At 32.7% G+C, this 18,384-nt stretch overlaps 1 protein-coding gene across 1 annotated transcript in view; it reads left to right on the top strand.

The window, feature by feature from the left end:
- Window positions 1-6,750: 6,750 nt before the first annotated feature.
- Window positions 6,751-18,384, top strand: part of LOC142221942 (uncharacterized) — a 618,143-nt gene continuing 606,509 nt past the window's right edge. The window contains exon 1 of the mRNA XM_075291829.1: window positions 6,751-8,541. Within this exon, the coding sequence (XP_075147944.1) occupies window positions 7,242-8,541 (1,300 nt within the window). The 5' untranslated portion in view covers window positions 6,751-7,241. The remainder of the gene's footprint in view (window positions 8,542-18,384) is intronic.

The raw sequence follows: 18,384 nt of genomic DNA, 5'->3' as shown, positions 1-18,384 counted from the left end.
TTCTAGCTATTCCGGAAATTGACTTTAACAATTGTTTAAATTGGAAGAAAATATTGGTTTCAATTTATTATGTCCGAGAGATTACTTTGAGTGACATGAAATAAATTTGCCAAAATATGTTAAGAATTTTAAAATTATGAACAAAATTCAGGGATTTTTAGACGGACATTTGTTTCTATGTGAAAAGCTTTGGCAAAAAAAGAACAAACATTCCATATATGAGATCTTTATCTTAATTTTCATTTTAAATTCGAAATATCCGTCATAATGGCTCGGAATTAATACCAACAATAAACAAGTATATACGGGCGTAAATTCGGACAGGCCGAATCTTAGGGATTGCGTAGAAACTTCTACTAACGACTGTCATCCACAATCGAATTACTTTGGTTGTGGTAACACTTGCCGATGGCAAGGTATCTTACAACTTCTTAAAATTGCCTTCTAAATTGTAAGTTAGTCCAAACGGGGTATATATTAAACAAAACTAGGCCGATTAAATACGCATATAATTCAGTTTGACAAAATTTTCTATACAAATAAAATTTTGACAAAATTTTCTATAGAAATAAAATTTTGACAAAATTTTCTATAGAAATAAAATTTTGACAAAATTTTCTATAGAAATAAAATTTTGACAAAATTTTCTATAGAAATAAAATTTTGACAAAATTTTCTATAAAAATAATATGTTGACAAAATTTTCTAAAGAAATAAAATTTTGACAAAATTTTCTATAGAAATAAAATTTTTACAAAATTTTCTATAGAAATAAAATATTGACAAAATTTTCTAAAGAAATAAAATTTGGGTAGATTATTTTTTGGCGATATGGACCAATTTTCGTGTGATTGGCGATCGGCTATATATTACTATAGACGGATATGGACAATTTTCGTATGGCTATTAGCGGCCATATACTAGCGCAATGTGCCAAATTTCAACTGAATCGAATGAATTTTGTTGCTCCAAGACGCTCCAAAACTAAATCAGGGGATCGGTTTATATGGGGGATATATATAATTATGGACCGATATGGACCATTTTTTTCATGGTTGTTAGAGACCATATACTAACACAACGTACCAAATTTCAACCGTATCGGATAAAATTTGCTATTCCAAGAGGCCCCGAAGTTCAAATCTGGGGATCGGTTTATATGGGAGCTATATATAATTATGGACCGATATGGACCAATTTTTGCATGGTTGTTAGTGATCATATACTTACAACACTTGTCAAATTTCAACCAGATCGGATGAAATTTGCTCTTCCAAGAGGCTTCGCAAGCCAAATCTAGGGGTCGCTTTATATGGGGGCTATACGTAAAAGTGGTCCGATACGACCCATTTACAATATCATCAGACCTACATCAATAACAACTACTTGTGCCAAGTTTCAAGTCGATAGCTTGTTTCGTTCGGAAGTTAGCGTGACGGACGGACGGACATGCTTAGATCGACTCAGAATTTCACCACGACCTAGAATATATATACTTGATGGGGTCTTAGAACAATATTTCGATACGTTACAAACGGAATCACATAGTTAATATACCCACCCAAAAAAAATTATAACAATGAAGCAAAATCCTTAATATAAGTCTTAGCCTATATTCACTGAAAAAAATATTTACGTGATACGATATTAAAGATTAAGCAACATAAATTTTAAAATGCAAAATTTACAAAATATTAAGGAAAAATTTCTTTATAATTATGAAATTTTAATAAAAATAAAGTTTATAATCTTTGCTTCAAAAAATTTTTTTTCATTCGTTTTGTTTGTTATTGTTGGCTTCTCTTCAATCGTTATTGTTGGTTTTGATCTCAGCTTAAAGCCATGCATTGACTAAACTACAAGTGTAGCTTAACCAACAGAGGAAAATTATGCTTGTCAAATTTATTTGGGCAAAGCCCTATAGACTGCAAGATGGTTGGATGTACAGCTGTTTCGGAATTACCACATTCCTCATCAGCATCCTCTACTTGCAGAAAAACTATCAACCAATTATCAGAATAAATTCGGGTAATTCACTCAACCCAAAGTGAACTACACGTGAACCTTCCGAAAAAAGGTTTGATAGTCGGCTACTGCCTAAACAAATTTGCCAGCATATCTCTTTTCCTTTGCCAAACTTAAATCATCGATTTGAATGTATTTGGCTGTGTTTGTTTTTGAGCGTGCTTCCTGTATCTTCATTCGTTTTGTTTGTTATTGTTGGCTTCTCTTCAATCGTTATTGTTGTTGGTTAAGCTACACTTGTAGTTTAGTCAATGCATGGCTTTAAGCTGAAATCAAAAACAACAATATTTTTTTTTCATTAAATTTAGGACACAAATTTTGTAACTCCGTTAAAGTCGCATATCATTGAACTAAGGCTAATTTTCCTTAAAGTAAAGAAACACATTTTTGATTTAAATAAATTGCCTTAAATTAACTGAAATATTTATTTATTTATTACAAGATTTACAATCATAATAAATTATGAAAATAAATATAAAACAAAAATAGGTGCTAACAACAAAGGTTTTTGACCAACTGAAATATTGAAACTTTATATTTAAGATAAAAACTCTTCAAATATAGGCTAAGACTTATTTTGAGGATTTAGCGTCTTTGGTTTAAAGTTTTTTTTTTATTTTGGAATTAAGAAAAAATTTTTGCTTTGAAGTATCCGTTATAATTTGGATTTTTAAACTGGCATTTGTTTGTACGTGAGTACGTTTATTAATAAACCGCGGAAAGAGAATGTAAATTTGATAAATGAGATCTGTATGCTAATTTTAATTTTATTGATCCTTGATTTAAAGCCAGATAGGTCGCTAAAAAAATTTCATTATTTTAAAGAAGCCGCATCTTTGGCTCGAAATCAATACCAAAATCCTTAAGGGAAGGTAAAAATCTTTGGATCCAAGTAAATTTTTTTTTAATGTTTAAAGTTTTTTTTTATTTTTTCTTCACAGATTTAATATCTCTGTTAATTTAAAAATTAATTCTATAAACTAAAAACGTTTTTCCTTACTTCAAGGAAAAAATGCATTACTTCAAAGACTTACGACTTTATTGGAGGGACGAAAATCTCCCAGATTCATGTACTAAACTTAAAGAAAGAATTGTTCAAAGCAATGATTATCAAATTTCATTTAATTGAAATTTGTTATTTTAAATAAATTTGTCCTTAATATGAAGCCACCGTGGTGCAATGCTTTGTATACACAAGGTCGTGGGTTCGATTCCTGCTTCGACCGAACACCAAAAAGTTTTTCAGCGGTGTATTATCCCACCTCAGTAATGCTGGTGACATTTCTGAGGGTTTCAAAGCTTCTCTAAGTGGTTTCACTGCAAAGTGGAACGCCGTTCGGACTTGGTAAGAAAACTGTTCTATTGCAAGAATGAGCTACGTCGTGCGAAAATTGAACTAAATTATACTTCACATAATGAGATTACCACAAAGAGTTGTTAAAATCGGGAAAATTTAATGCCCTGGTATACTCTTTAATTACAACTGACGAAATTATATCCTATAAATGTACTAAAAAAAAAAAACAAGTATATACGGCCGTAAGTTCGGCCAGGCCGAAGCTTATGTACCCTTCACCATGGATTGCGTAGAAACTTCTACTGAAGCCGATGACAAGGTATCTTAAAACTTCCTAACACCTTAATATATACCACATAGTCCATACGTGGTATATATTAAACTAAAAAAGGCCGATTAAATGCGTATATAATTAAGTTTAAAGTTTCTATAGAAATAAAATTTTGACAAAATAAAATTTTGACAACATTTTCTATAGAAGTTAAATTTTGACAAAGTTTTCTATAGAAATAAAATTTGGAAAAAAATTCTATAGTAATAAAATTTTGAAAATTTTTTTTTTTTGTATTTATTCATTCACACACTACAAGATATACAAAGATCTTTTAAATTACAGTATGTGATTAATGTTGTAAGATAGTAAATGCAATCTGGGACTTGATTTATGAATTATAATTGATAATTAACATAGATAATTTTTATAACAACAACAAAATTCTAACAATAAGAAGGAAATTTTAAATATATATATATATATATATATATATATATATATATATATATATATATATATATATATATATATATATATATATATATATATATATATATATATATATATATATATATATATATATATATATATATATATATATATATATATATATATATATATATATATATATATATATATATATATATATATATATATATATATATATATATATATATATATATATATATATATATATATATATATATATATATATATATATATATATATATATATATATATACATTAAGCGGAGAAATGTTCGAATAAAGCATTTTTGAATGTAGTAGCATTGCCAATGAATTGAATAGTCGCAAGTATAAAGTTCCACAGGCGAACGGCGTTGAAAAAAAGTGCCATTCAGATATCATGAGCTGGTGTTGTTTTGGAATTATTAAAATTCTTCTGTTTGATCTCCCAAAACGTAGGTTGTCATAAAGATATGTTGGTTCTTTGGTGTAGATAATTTTTTGCATCAAAATTAACGCTCTGATATTTAACAGTTGCGCAAATTGTACACCATAAAGATATTTAGTGTACGCAGCACAACTATCAAAGCGTTTGATACCGTAAACATATCTAACGATTGCATTGTATGCTGTTTCAAGTCGACGTTTACTATACGCATCGGCTTTACTAAACAATTCACAGCCATAAAGGACTATAGGAATTAAGTAAGTTTTTGCCAGCAGTATGCGGATGTGCAGTGGTGTGAAAGATTGGGTTTGATAAAGGGTGCGTAGCATTCCAAAGATTTTACCAGCGGTTGAACAAACATGGTCCTTCCAGGTTATTGATGAATTAAAAATAATTATAGAAATAGAATTTTGTCAAAATTTTCTATAGAAATAAAATTTTGACAAAAATTTCTATAAAAATAAAATTTTGACAAAATTTTCTGTAGGAATAAAATTTTGACAATGTTTTCTATAAAAATAAAATTTTGGTAGATTATTTTTGGCTCGAGTGGCAACCATGATTATGAACCGATATGGACCAATTGTTGTGTGATTGGGGATCGGCTATATATAACTATAGACCGATATGGACCAATTTTGGCATGGTTATTAGCGGCTTTATACTAACACCACGTTGCAAATTTCAACCGGATCGGATGAATTTTGCTCCTCCAACAGGCTCCGGAGATCAAATCTGGGGAACGGTTTATATGGGGGCTATATATAATTATGGACCGATATGGACCAATTCTTGCGTCTTTGTTAGAGACCACATTCTAACACCATGTTCCAAATTTTAACCGGATCGGATGAATATTGGTCATCCAAGAGGCTCCGGAGAACAAATCTGGGGATCGATTTTTATGGGGGCTATATATAATTATGGACCGATATGGACCAATTCTTGCATGGTTGTTAGAGACCATATACTAACACCACGTACCAAATTTCAACCGGATCGGATGAATTTTGCTCCTCTAAGAGACTCCGGAGGTCAAATCTGGGGATCGGCTTATATGGGGGCTATATATAATTATGGATCGATGTGGACCAATTTTTGCATGGTCATTAGAAAACATATACCAACACCATGTACCAAATTTCAGCCGGATCGGATGAAATTTGCTTCTCTTAGAGGCTCCGCAAGCCAAATCGGGGGATCGGTTTATATGGGGGCTATATATAATTATGGACCGATGTGGACCAATTTTTGCATGGTTGTTAGACACCATATATTAACACCATGTACCAAATTTCAGCCGGATCGGATTCAATTTGCTTCTCTTAGAGCAATCGCAAGCCAAATTTGGGGGTCCGTTTATATGGGGGCTATACGTTAAAGAGAACCGATATGGACCAATTTTTGCACGGTTATTAGAGACCATATACTAACACCATGTACCAAAATTCAGCCTGATCGGATGAAATTTGCTTTTTTTAGAGCAATCGCAAGCCAAATTTGGGGGTCCGTTTATATTGGGGCTATACGTAAAAATGAACCGATATGGCCCATTTGCTATACCATCTGACCTGCATCAATTACAACTACTTGTGCCAAGTTTCAAGTCGATAGCTTGTTTCGTTCGGAAGTTAGCGTGATTTCAACAGACGGACGGACGGACATGCTCAGATCGACTCAGAATTTCACCACGACCCAGAATATATATGCTTTATGGGGTCTTCGAGCAATATTTCGATGTGTTACAAACGCAATGACAAAGCTAATATACCCCCATCCTATGGTGGAGGGTATAAAAATCATTTGCGCCAAATCATGACTATTGTAGTTCATTTTTACTATTTTTAGGAATCGCACGAAAATTATTGTTTGCTTTAGTTCATATTGAGCTTATTTCTACAGGCATTGAACTTTATACCCACGTTTAGTTCATAAAATGTTTGAGACATACTTAAAGGAAAATTTCATTGGCCTGTGAAAAATTTCGAATAATATAATAAAGTTTTTCTAGTAATTTTTTTTTGTATTGGATTTAAATATAAATATTCCGCAATATAAAAATTTATAGAAAATTGGTGTATTAAAATTCCCTCGTAATTGTAGCAATTTAATTCGTATATTAAACGTTTAAATATTGTACATTTACACTTATTTATACAGTTTTTATACTTTATACAAACAAAAAAAAACATGGTTTTATTAAAATGTCTACATTTCTTTATTTTACTTACAGATATAATGCAGTTTTAACGAAAAATGTGCTTATATCAACAATGTTTAAAATATTCATGAAAAACCTATGAGAATGGAAAAAAAATAAATACATGGAAAGTAATGGAAAATTATGAACAAAAAAACCAAAAGAGATTCAACTTTTTTCCTCATATGCTCAGTGAAAATTAAAAAGTAATTAATTCATAGCACTTGCAAAATTTACAAAATATTAAAAACCAAACAAAAAACAGAGAAAAACAAAATCCCACCAAGCCAAAAAAAAAAGTGAATTTCGCCTTTACCTAAAGTCTGGTACAGATGAGTGTATATGTAGGAGAGTCTTCAACACCTGATATATTCAGACAAGGACCACTAAAATGTTAACCTATGACAGTTTAAAAGAATTACAGTGAACATTACAGAACACCAGTATTAACCAACATACCAAAGGGCCATAGTCAGCTTGCAGCAACACCGGACGTAAATTCTATAAAACTAACACATTTAGTCAAAACAATGTCGACTGGAAAAAACTACGAAACTGCCATGATGTTGATGGTGTCGTCCTCCCAAACGCATGTGAATAAAGCAAACGTAGTAGCTATTCGCGAAATTTTGAATCAGGAAGTTTCAATGGCATGCCAGGCAGCTAAACAAACAATGCACATGACCTTAAAAAAATCTCATGGAAATACATTTGAGTCAGCAGAAACTACGGAAGCAGTATCAGCAACACAACGGGCAACATTAATGGCTAAACCAAAAATGACGATAACCACAACAAAAACTCCATCAGTAAAAAAAGTGAACAAACAAAACAAGTTGCAACACAAACAGCCTCAACAACATCAAAAAACTGAAAATTGCTCAAGCAACAACAACAGCAACAGCATCAGCAGAAATGGCAACAATATCTGCAATAGCGATAAACTGAGTTTAATGCTAACGGAGGAGCTACAGCATGAGCAAAACAAAAAACAACATTCAAATATTGGTCCTAGTGACCCAGCTGCCATACGGGCCAATACAACAGCAACATCTCTACTATCCACATTAGTTGCTAAAACTGCTGCTGCTGATGCTGTTACCGAAACTACAGCGGCTCCAACTTTCACAAGAGCTACAATAAAAACAAAAGCATTAGCCAAGGATACGGAAAATGCGCTGAATGAAACACAATGGGCCAATGTTTGCTTTAATTCCAACAAAGGCTGCCCAAAGCAAAAATTCGCTACTACCACTACTACTACTGCTACAACGGATGATGATGTTCATACTCATCCTCGTTCAAATCAACAACAACAGCAACAGCAGCAGGCAAAACAAAATGAACAACAACGGGAAACGGATGAACAGCTACAGCATCATCCATGTGTGGATGCTAATGTTAGACATGTGCATGAAGCTTATACCCAAGCATATTGCAGAAGTGCGAATATTAGCCACGGCAGCAGCAATAGCAACATTCGCACAGTGCCCCAAATAAACAAGAAGAATATAGCCAACATTACCACCACTACCAACACTACCATCATTGCCAACAATACTACTGGATGTATCAACAACAAGAAGAGTAGCAGCCGCAGCAACAGCATCATCATTAGCAACCCCATTGCAAAAGCAACAACAAATGCAACTACTACATATGACATCTCTTCTTCGGCAACATTACCACTGGTTGGCATCAAAAATCTTCTCCTTCCGGTATTACTAGGACAACGACTACGACTGGGTCATGTCATGCAAATGGATTCTATGCTGCGTGTACTGATGTTTGGCTTTGTGTTCATCATCATGTCTCTACAATTTCAAACTGGTGAGTGAGAGTGCATTATCATTGTTGTTATTATTTTCGTATCTCTATCATGTATCTCTCGTTGACGTTCGTGTTCTTATTGCATACGAGACTGTATAAACAAAGACTATTGCTCTAGCCTATAAGTCCTATGTACGCATAAAGGAGAATACGTACACGCATATCAACATACATATGAATGCTCACATATTCGTTTAAACATAGACATGCTGATTTTCCTATGCTTGAGGTGGCTTAATTATTTTCGCTATGAGTTGGAAAAACTAAAATAAAGGCAATATCGTTTGTTTATTAAAAATATAAAAAAAAAAGTATATACGGCCGTAAGTTCGGCCAGGCCGAAGCTTATGTACCCTCCATCATGGATTGCGTAGAAACTTCTTCTAAACACTGCCACCCACAATCGAATTACTTAAGTTGCGGTAACGCTTGCCGATGGCAAGGTATCTTAAAACCTCCTAACACCATCTTCTAAATTGTATGTAAGTCCATACGTGGTATATATTAAATCAAAAATGATCGATCCAATACGTATATAATTCAGTTTGACATAAAATTTTGACAAAATTTTCTACAGAAATAAAATTTTAACAAAATTTTCTATAGAAATAAAATTTTCACAAAATTTTCTATAGAAATAAAAATGTTCACAAAATTTTCTATAGAAAGAAAATTTTGTAAAAAATGTCTACAGAAATAAAATTTTAACAAAATTTTCTATAGAAATAAACTTTTGACAAAATTTTCTATAGAAATAAAATCTTGGTAGATTATTTTTGGCGAGTGGCAACCATGATTATGAACCGAATAAAATTTGAAAAAAATTTTCTATAGAACTAAAATTTTGACAATGATGAAAATTTTATTATGAACCGAATAAAATTTTAACAAAATTTTCTCTAGAAATAAAATTTTGACAAAATTTTCTATAGAAATAAAATTTTGGTAGATTATTTTTGGCTCTAGTGGCAACCATGATTATGAACCGATATGGACCAATTTCTGTGTGATTGGACCAATTTCGGTATGGTTGTTAGCGACCATATACTAACACCACGTTCCTAATTTGAACCGGATCGGATGAATTTTTCTCCTCCAAGAGGCTCCGGAGGTCAAATCTGGAGAACGTTTTATATGGGGGCTATATATAATTATGGACCGATGTGGACTAATTTTTGCACGGCTGCTAGAGACCATATACCAATACCATGTACCAAATTTCAGCCGGATCGGATGCAATTTGCTTCTCTTTGAGGATTCGCAAGCCAAATCTGGAGATCGGTTTATATGGGGGCTATATATAATTATGGACCGATGTGGACCAATTTTTGCATGATTGTTAGAGACCATATACCAACACCATGTACCAAATTTCAGCCGGATCGGATGAAATTTGCTTCTCTTTGAGGCTCCGCAAGCCAAATCTGGGGATCGGTTTATATGGGGGCTATATATAATTATGGACCGATATGGACCAATTTTTGCATGGTTATTAGAGACCATATACCAACATCATGTACCAAATTTCAGCCGGATCGGATGAAATTTGCTTCTCTTTGAGGCTCCGCAAGCCAAATCTGGGGATCGGTTTATATGGGGGCTATATATAATTATGGACCGATGTCGACTAATTTTTGCATGATTGTTAGAGACCATATACTAACACCATGTACCAAATTTCAGCCGGATCGGATTAAATATGCTTCTCTTAGAGGCTCCACAAGCCAAATCTGGGGATCGGTTTATATGGGGGCTATATATAATTATGGACCGATATGGACCAATTTTTGCATGGTTGTTAGAGACCATATACCAACACCATGTACCAAATTTCAGCCGGATCGGATGAAATATGCTTCTGTTAGAGGCTCCACAAGCCAAATCTGAGGGTCCCTTTATATGGGGGCTATACGTAAAAGTGGACCGATATGGCCCATTTTCAATACCATCCGACCTACATCGATAACAACTACTTGTGCCAAGTTTCAAGTCGATAGCTTGTTTCGTTCGGAAGTTAGCGTGATTTCAACGGACGGACGGACGGACGGACGGACGGACGGACATGCTTAGATCGACTCAGAATTTCACCACGACCCAGAATATATATACTTTATGGGGTCTTAGAGCAATATTTCGATGTGTTACAAACGGAATGACAAAGTTATTATACCCCCATCCTATGATGGAGGGTATAATAACATTAGGACTGGTTGTCAGGTTGTCTTCGCCTAAAATATCTAATAATTCCTTTATTGAAATAGGCTATATCATATTTTTATTTATTTGTTGTCACCTTGCATTTTGTGGTTTAAATCAGATTCTATCAAAGACATATATCGATGTTAAACTCAAACAAGTATATATAGTTGTAAGTTCGGCCAGGCCGAATCTTTGTACCCTCCACCTTGGATTGCGTAGAAACTTCTACTAAAGACTATCATCCACAATCCAATTAATTAGGTTGCCGTAACACTTACCGATGGCAAGGTATCTTAAAATTTCCTAACACCGTCTTCTATAATGTAAGTTAGTCCATACGTGGCATATATTAAACTAAAAAAGGCCGATTAAATACGTATATTATTCAGTTTGACAAAATTTTCTATAGAAATAAATTTTTCCCTTCGTTTTGTTTGTTTTTGTTGGTTTATTCCTCAATCGTTATTGTTGTTTTTGATTTCAGCTTAATTTTTAAATTTTAAATTTAAATTTTTGACAAAATATTCTATAGAAATAAAATTGTGACAAAATTTTCTATAGAAATAAAATTTTGACAAAATTTTCTATAGCAATAAAATTGTTGTTGTTTTTTATTGCAGCTTAAAACCATACATTGACTAAACTACAAGTGTAGCTTAACCAACAGAGGAAAAGAATGTTTGTCAAATTTATTTGGGCAAAGCCCTATAGACTGCAAGATGGTTGGATGGACGCACGTTTCGGAATTACCACATTCCTCATCAGCATCCTCTACTTGCAGCAAAAAGAACAAAACCAACAATAACAAAACAAAATAAAATTTTGTAAACATTTTCTATAGAAATAAAATTTTGTAAACATTTTCTATAGAAATAAAAATTTGACAAAATTTTCTATAAAAATAAAATTTTGACAAAATTTTCTATAGGAATAAAATGTTGACAAAATTTTTTATAGAAATAAAATTTTGACAAAATTTTCTATAGAAATAATATCTTGACAAAATTTTCTTTAGAAATAAAAATTTGACAAAATTTTCTATAGAAATAAAATTTTAACAAAATTTTCTATAGAAATAAAATTTTAAAAAAATTTCTATAGAAATAAAATTTTAACAAAATTTTCTATAGAAATAAAATTTTGACAAAATTTTCTATAGAAATAAAATTTTGACAAAATTTTCTATAGAAATAAAATTTTGACGAAATTTTTTATAGAAATAAAATTTTGACAAAATTTTCTATAGAAATAAAATTTAGACAAAATTTTCTATAGATATAAAATTTAGACAAAATTTTCTATAGATATAAAATTTTGACAAATTTTTTTATAGAAATAAAATTTTGACAAAATTTAGTATAGAAATAAAATTTTGACAAAATTTTCTATAGAAATAAAATCTTGAAAATATTTTCTATAGAAATAAAATTTTGTTTTGTTTTGTTATTGTTATTGTTATTGTTATTGTTGGTTTGTACTTCAATCATAATTGTTGTTTTGATCTCAGCTTAAAAGCCTTTGCGTTGCGTTATAGACCGATATGGACCAATTTTGGCATAGTTGTTAGCGGCCATATACTAACACCACGTTCCAACTTTCAACCGGATCGGATGAATTTTGCTCCTCCAAGAGGCTCAGAAGTTCAAATCTGGTGGCGGTTTATTTGGGGGCTATACGTAAAAGTGGTCCGATATGGCCCATTTGCAATACCATCCGACCTACATCAATTACAACTACTTGTGCCAAGTTTCAAGTCGATAGCTTGTTTCGTTCGGAAGTTAGCGTGAATTCAACAGACGGACGAACATGCTTAGATCGACTCAGAATTTCACCACGACCCAGAATATATATACATTATTGGGTCTTAGAGCAATATTTCGATGTGTTACAAACGGAATGACAAAGTTAATATACCCCCATCCTATGGCGGAGGGTATAAAAAAGTTTTAGTTGTGTTCCTTTACGTACTACTAGTTACTACTTTTTACTAGAAACCGTTCCTCAACCCCAAAAAATAGTAAAAGTAGTAAACAATTTTAAGAGAACAATGTCAAAATGCATGTCTCTTTTAAAATTTTTTTACTACAAGTTACTCGACAAATTATTTCGAGTAAAAGTTGTAGATATGTCATGACAAAAATAATTATTTGTTTTCAAATTTTCCAAACTAAAGTAGTTCCAAATCGCTTTTTTTTGGAAATAAATCTGTAACTTTTTAATGGATTAAGATATCATCATAATTTTTTCTTTGTGCCAAAGCTGAAATGTTTTTCTCTATATTTAGAAGTTTGTAGGTCCCTAGTGGATTCACGGGCTGGTCTATAGACGTTGGAAGTTGGACACCTCGGATGTATGCAATTTAGTGTTACTTGGCAAACGCGCAATTATGCACCGATTTTCATGATTTTTGCTTTGCTGGATAGAACTTATAAACTACCATAAAAAGATTGTGTATGTGTGCGAATATATCTAATATTTGCGAGATAGGGCCTTACAATTTATTTTTTTGCAAAATTTGAACAAAGTGGGGTCTGTATTTTGAGTCTAGAAGGACTACATTCCTTATAAAATTCTACGTATTCTGGAGGAAAATTTTGTGCACCTTTGTGCTTTAGATTTAACGTGTAGACTCCATAATTTGGAATTTCAAAACAATGCCGAACCAATACCACTTGTTTCGAAAAAAGTACCAAAACATTGACCGACTCACACCAAATTCGGCACACCCTTTAATGGACCAAAAGTACCTCTACGTTTTGAATTTCATGCAAATCGGATAAAAGTTTTAATGTCTATGTCATGAAGACCCCAATTCGGGGGTCGGTTCATATGGAAGTAAAATCGAAACTTAGGCCGAAGTAGTCCCATCTTCAAAATTGACCTGCATGTAGAAGAAAAACGTGTCTGTTAAAATTTCAGCACTATAGGTTCATTATTGATGGAAGTAGCCTGATTACAACAGATAGCCAGGCAGAGAGACATCGTCTTATAATTTCTCCCTGATCAAGACTATATATACTTTATATAGTCAGAATTCGTTATTTGTATGTGTTACAAACGGAATGAAAAACCCCACCTTATAAGATACTGATAATATGCGCTATTACTCTACTTTATGGCCCAGAAGCCAAAGTTTTACTTTGATTAAAAATTTTGCAAAAGGAGTACTTTTTATAACAAAGTAAAAACCATAGCTTCTTTCTATCGTAATAAGGATTTCAAAGTTTCCTGCAAAAAATCTGCCATTTGTCAAAAAAAATTCTATATAAAAGTATTTAATTTACCTACATGTTTTGAAAATATTTATTCAAATCACAATGCTTCTTTTGTTTTTTATTTGACATTTTTACAATTTTTACTATATTTGCGTTCCTGTACATTTAACAAATATAGAAATCTGAGAGGATTTTCAATATTTCTCTCTTTTACTACTTTTTACTACGAGTAAAGTAAAGGAACACACCTTTTAATACATCAGGAAAGAAAATACTCGTATAGGTTAATTTTTATACCCACCGTTGGTAACACATCGAAATATCGATTTTCGACTATATAAAGTATATATGTATATATTCTTGATCAGGGAGAAATTCTAAGACGATTTAACCATGTCCGTCTGTCCGTCTGTCTGTTGCAATCACGCTACAGTCTTCAATAATAAAGCAATCGTGCTGAAATTTTCCACAAACTCGTCTTTTGTCTGCAGGCAGGTCAAGTTCGAAGATGGGCTATATCGGTCCAGGTTTTGATATAGTCCCCATATAAACCGACCTCCCGATTTGGGGTCTTGGGCTTATAGAAATCGTAGTTTTTATCCAATTTGCCTAAAATTGCACATCTAGAAGTATTTTGAGACCACAAAAAGGTGTGCCAAAAATGGTGAGTATTCATGTTTTGGTATAGCCCCCATGTAGACCGATATCTCAAATTGAAAATCTAAAAGTATTTTAGGACCAAAAAAGGTGTGCCGAAAATTGTGAGTATCGGTCCATGTTTTGATATAGCCACCATATAGACTGATACCCAGATTTTACTTCTTATGCTTCTACGGTCCGTGTATCGGATTTAGTTTTTATCGGTCCATTTGGCAAGGCCTCCATATAGAATTATTTCTCTTGTTGAGTTTCAAGAAAATTGCTTGAAACTGGATGTAGAATTTGCAGATTTTACTTCTTGTAATCATTTAAATAAATTTAAAAAAATCTACATATTTTAGATTTCCAATCAAGGAGTAATTTCATCATCTTCTTGCATGCTTACACGACATGTTTATGCTTATAAATTCAGAATCTGATATAGTCTTCGTAGGTAGAATCTTTAAATTTATCTTCGCAAAGTTTACTGGTTGAACTGCTCTGTTTGAGAACATCTATCATCAAACCCCCCTGAAATTTTCGAAGGAAACTATAATACTTGATTCATGGTGGTGGGTATTTAAGATTCGGCCCGGCCGAACTTACTGCTGTATATACTTGTTGAAATTTTTAGCTTGACTTTATTAAAAACGCCCATATCAAAAATGCAAGCTCTCAACCGCAATCGCCTAAATTTTGTCCACATTTGTCGTAGTTTTGGAACGAGTGACATTCGTGCTCAGGGCCGCCCTGAGCAATATTGCCAAAAACATCATTTGTCTACCTCGTTTCCTTCTGGGTATGTGGTGAAGGGTATTAAAATAATTTTCATGACCTAAACTACAGTTAAATTGGCTTTATCACATAATGGGATCACTTTATTTTAAGTGTAAGTTTTTTTCAAAAACGTACACTCAAATATGTAGCGATCGATCGATTTCCTTAGCTGATCTAGACCTTGATGTCTTTCCGTCTGTTTATGTATTCAGGTTGCAGTTATTAACAAATTTATACTAGATTTGATATAGGGTCGTTTTTGTGTTTGGAAAAAAGGATCGATTTTAGATATTCTTATCTTAACAAGTAATAATAATATAAAGGCTAAATAAAATACGACAAAAAGTTTTTAATTTCGCAATTCAACAACATTTCGTCATATGTTTACTTTTCTGGAACAATTGGTCTTTTTCCTGTTGTACACCAGCTTTATGGTCTACCTTTAACATAGTATAGCAATTGGGATTCATGCTGTAGAACACCATAGCAATTGCAAGTTTAATGGCCTAATGCTATTGTTCTATCACCAAGATCTATTTCTATGACTTTCATATATAGTTAAAAACAAAATTTTTTAGTTATTTCATAAAAAAATGCAAACAATTTACCAGAGTTGGAAAAAGTTTTTAGCAAGAAAAAAATATGTTTTCCTTTTTTAAATTGTATATCTGATTGCAGCTATTATCCATTTTCCTTTTTATCAATTTACTTCCGGTTTGCTGCATCCTCCTTTTTTTGTAAGTCATTGCAACGGAAATGGAGAAAAAAAAACCAAACAACTTTGTACGTTTTTACTCATTCATAGCATTCGGAATAAATTATAACCACATTTTGTCATTACCAACCACGAACTTCATTCGTCTCTTATGGTTGTCTGTATTATTGCTATGGCATGCCGTTGGTAAGGCATTCAGGCAAATAGCCCACGACCACACAAAACATGAACCTTTAACTCTTTTTTTCTAAACAATTACTTGACTTGGTTTTTTGCATTTTGTCTAGTTTTATTCATTTTTTTCTCTTTGGCCCCTATATAATGTGCCAGTTGTGCTTGCAAAACTAAACTTTATGTCAATTACATTCTGTAATTTTTCATTTTGTTAGAAATTTATTTTGCAATTATTTGAAACAATATTTCAAACAACGAACACTAACAGTGGCAGAGACATATACGGTCACACTAACACTTACACTTACACACACACTCACATACACATAGGGACAAATAAACATTTCAGTACTTAAGCATTCAGAAAACATTGTACCAAGTTGGCAGTAGTAGAGTAAAACTTGGAGTATTTACATACGGTTTCTGTTGGCCGTATTAAAAGGGTTATTAAATAGGAATTCATTTAATTACACCATCCATCAGTTTGATTGTAGCCTTTTAACTAGGCAAAACATGTCCGCTTACCTGCCGCAGGATAAGATAATATGATAAACATTCGGAAAAAAATCCAACGGATTTCAAGTTAGTTTCGAAATTCACATAGAAATTTCAATTTATTGGTGGAAACGATCACAGCTTTTTAAATTAAGGAAGGAGATAAAGCCCTCGTAGGTTAGGTATAGTGGCAGCCCGATATTTCAGGCCCACTTAGACTATTCAGTCCATTGTGATACGCCCTCGTAACACACAATAATTCCGGGCGAACGCAACAGTTTTCTTTCATCTGTGGTTTAGTGATGCCACCCATAGCACTATTAGTCGTTCAACAGAATTGACACTAATTTTTAAGAGAGATTTCACTCATGGAAGAGTTTCATACGTTGAGTATTTATATTTCTCCGACCGACATTTTATAAAAATTTTAATAAAATTGGATTTGGGAAATTCGAAGTAGCATTGTTCCGACACTGCTAAAATGCAAAAAATTAAACACACCTTTTTCTTCCTCCTGTGTGGAAGAGTATCCTATTTCAACCGCATAAAGGAGTAAACACTCATTATTTACTGTCAAATAAATCAGAACAAGTATATACGGCCGTAAGTTCGGCCAGGCCGAAGCTTATGTACCCTCCACCATGGATTGCGTAGAAACTTCTTCTAAACACTGCCATCCACAATCGAATTACTTAAGTTGCGGTAACGCTTGCCGATGGCAAGGTATCTTATAACCTCCTAACACCGCCTTCTAAATTGTATGTAAGTCCATACGTGGTATATATTAAATCTAAAAATATCGATTAAATACGTATATAATTCAGTTTGACAAAATTTTCTATAGAAATAAAATTTTGACAAAATTTTCTATAGAAGTAAAATTTTAACAGAATTTTCTATGGAAATAAAATTTTGACAAAATTTTCGATAGAAATGAAATTTTAACAAAATTTTCTTAGAAATAAAATTTTAACAAAATTTTCTATAGAAATATAATGTTGACAAAATTTTCTATAGAAATAAAATTTTGGTAGATTATTTTTGGCTCCATGATTATGGACCGATATGGACCCATTTTTGTGTGATTGAAGATCGGCTATATATAACTATAGACCGATATGGACCAATTTTGGTATGGTTGTTAGCGACCATATACGAACACCACGTTTCAAATTTGAACCGGATCGGATGAATTTTGCTCCTCCAAGAGGCTCCGGAGGTCAAATCTGAAGAACGGTTTATATGGGGGCTATATATAATTATGGACCGATATGGACCAATTCTGGCACGGTTGTTAGAGACCATATACTAACACTATGTTCCAAATTTCACCCGGATCGGATTTAATATGCTTCTCTTTGAGGCTCCGCAAACCAAATTTAGGGATCGGTTTTTATAGGGGCTATATATAATTATGGACCGATGTGGACCAATTTTTGCATGGTTGTTAAAGACCATATACCAGCACCATGTACCAAATTTCAACCGGATCGGATGATATATGCTTCTGTTAGAGGCTCCGCAATCCAAATCTGAGGGTCCGTTTATATGGGGGCTATACGTAAATGTAGACCGATATGGCCCATTTGTAATATCGTCCGTCCTACATCAATAACAACTACTTGGGCC

Source organism: Haematobia irritans, chromosome 1, assembly GCF_050003625.1.
Source record: "Haematobia irritans isolate KBUSLIRL chromosome 1, ASM5000362v1, whole genome shotgun sequence".
Classification (NCBI taxonomy): Eukaryota; Metazoa; Arthropoda; class Insecta; order Diptera; family Muscidae; genus Haematobia; species Haematobia irritans.
The sequence above is the reverse complement of the archived record's forward strand: the minus strand, read 5'-3'. Positions and strand labels throughout refer to the sequence as shown.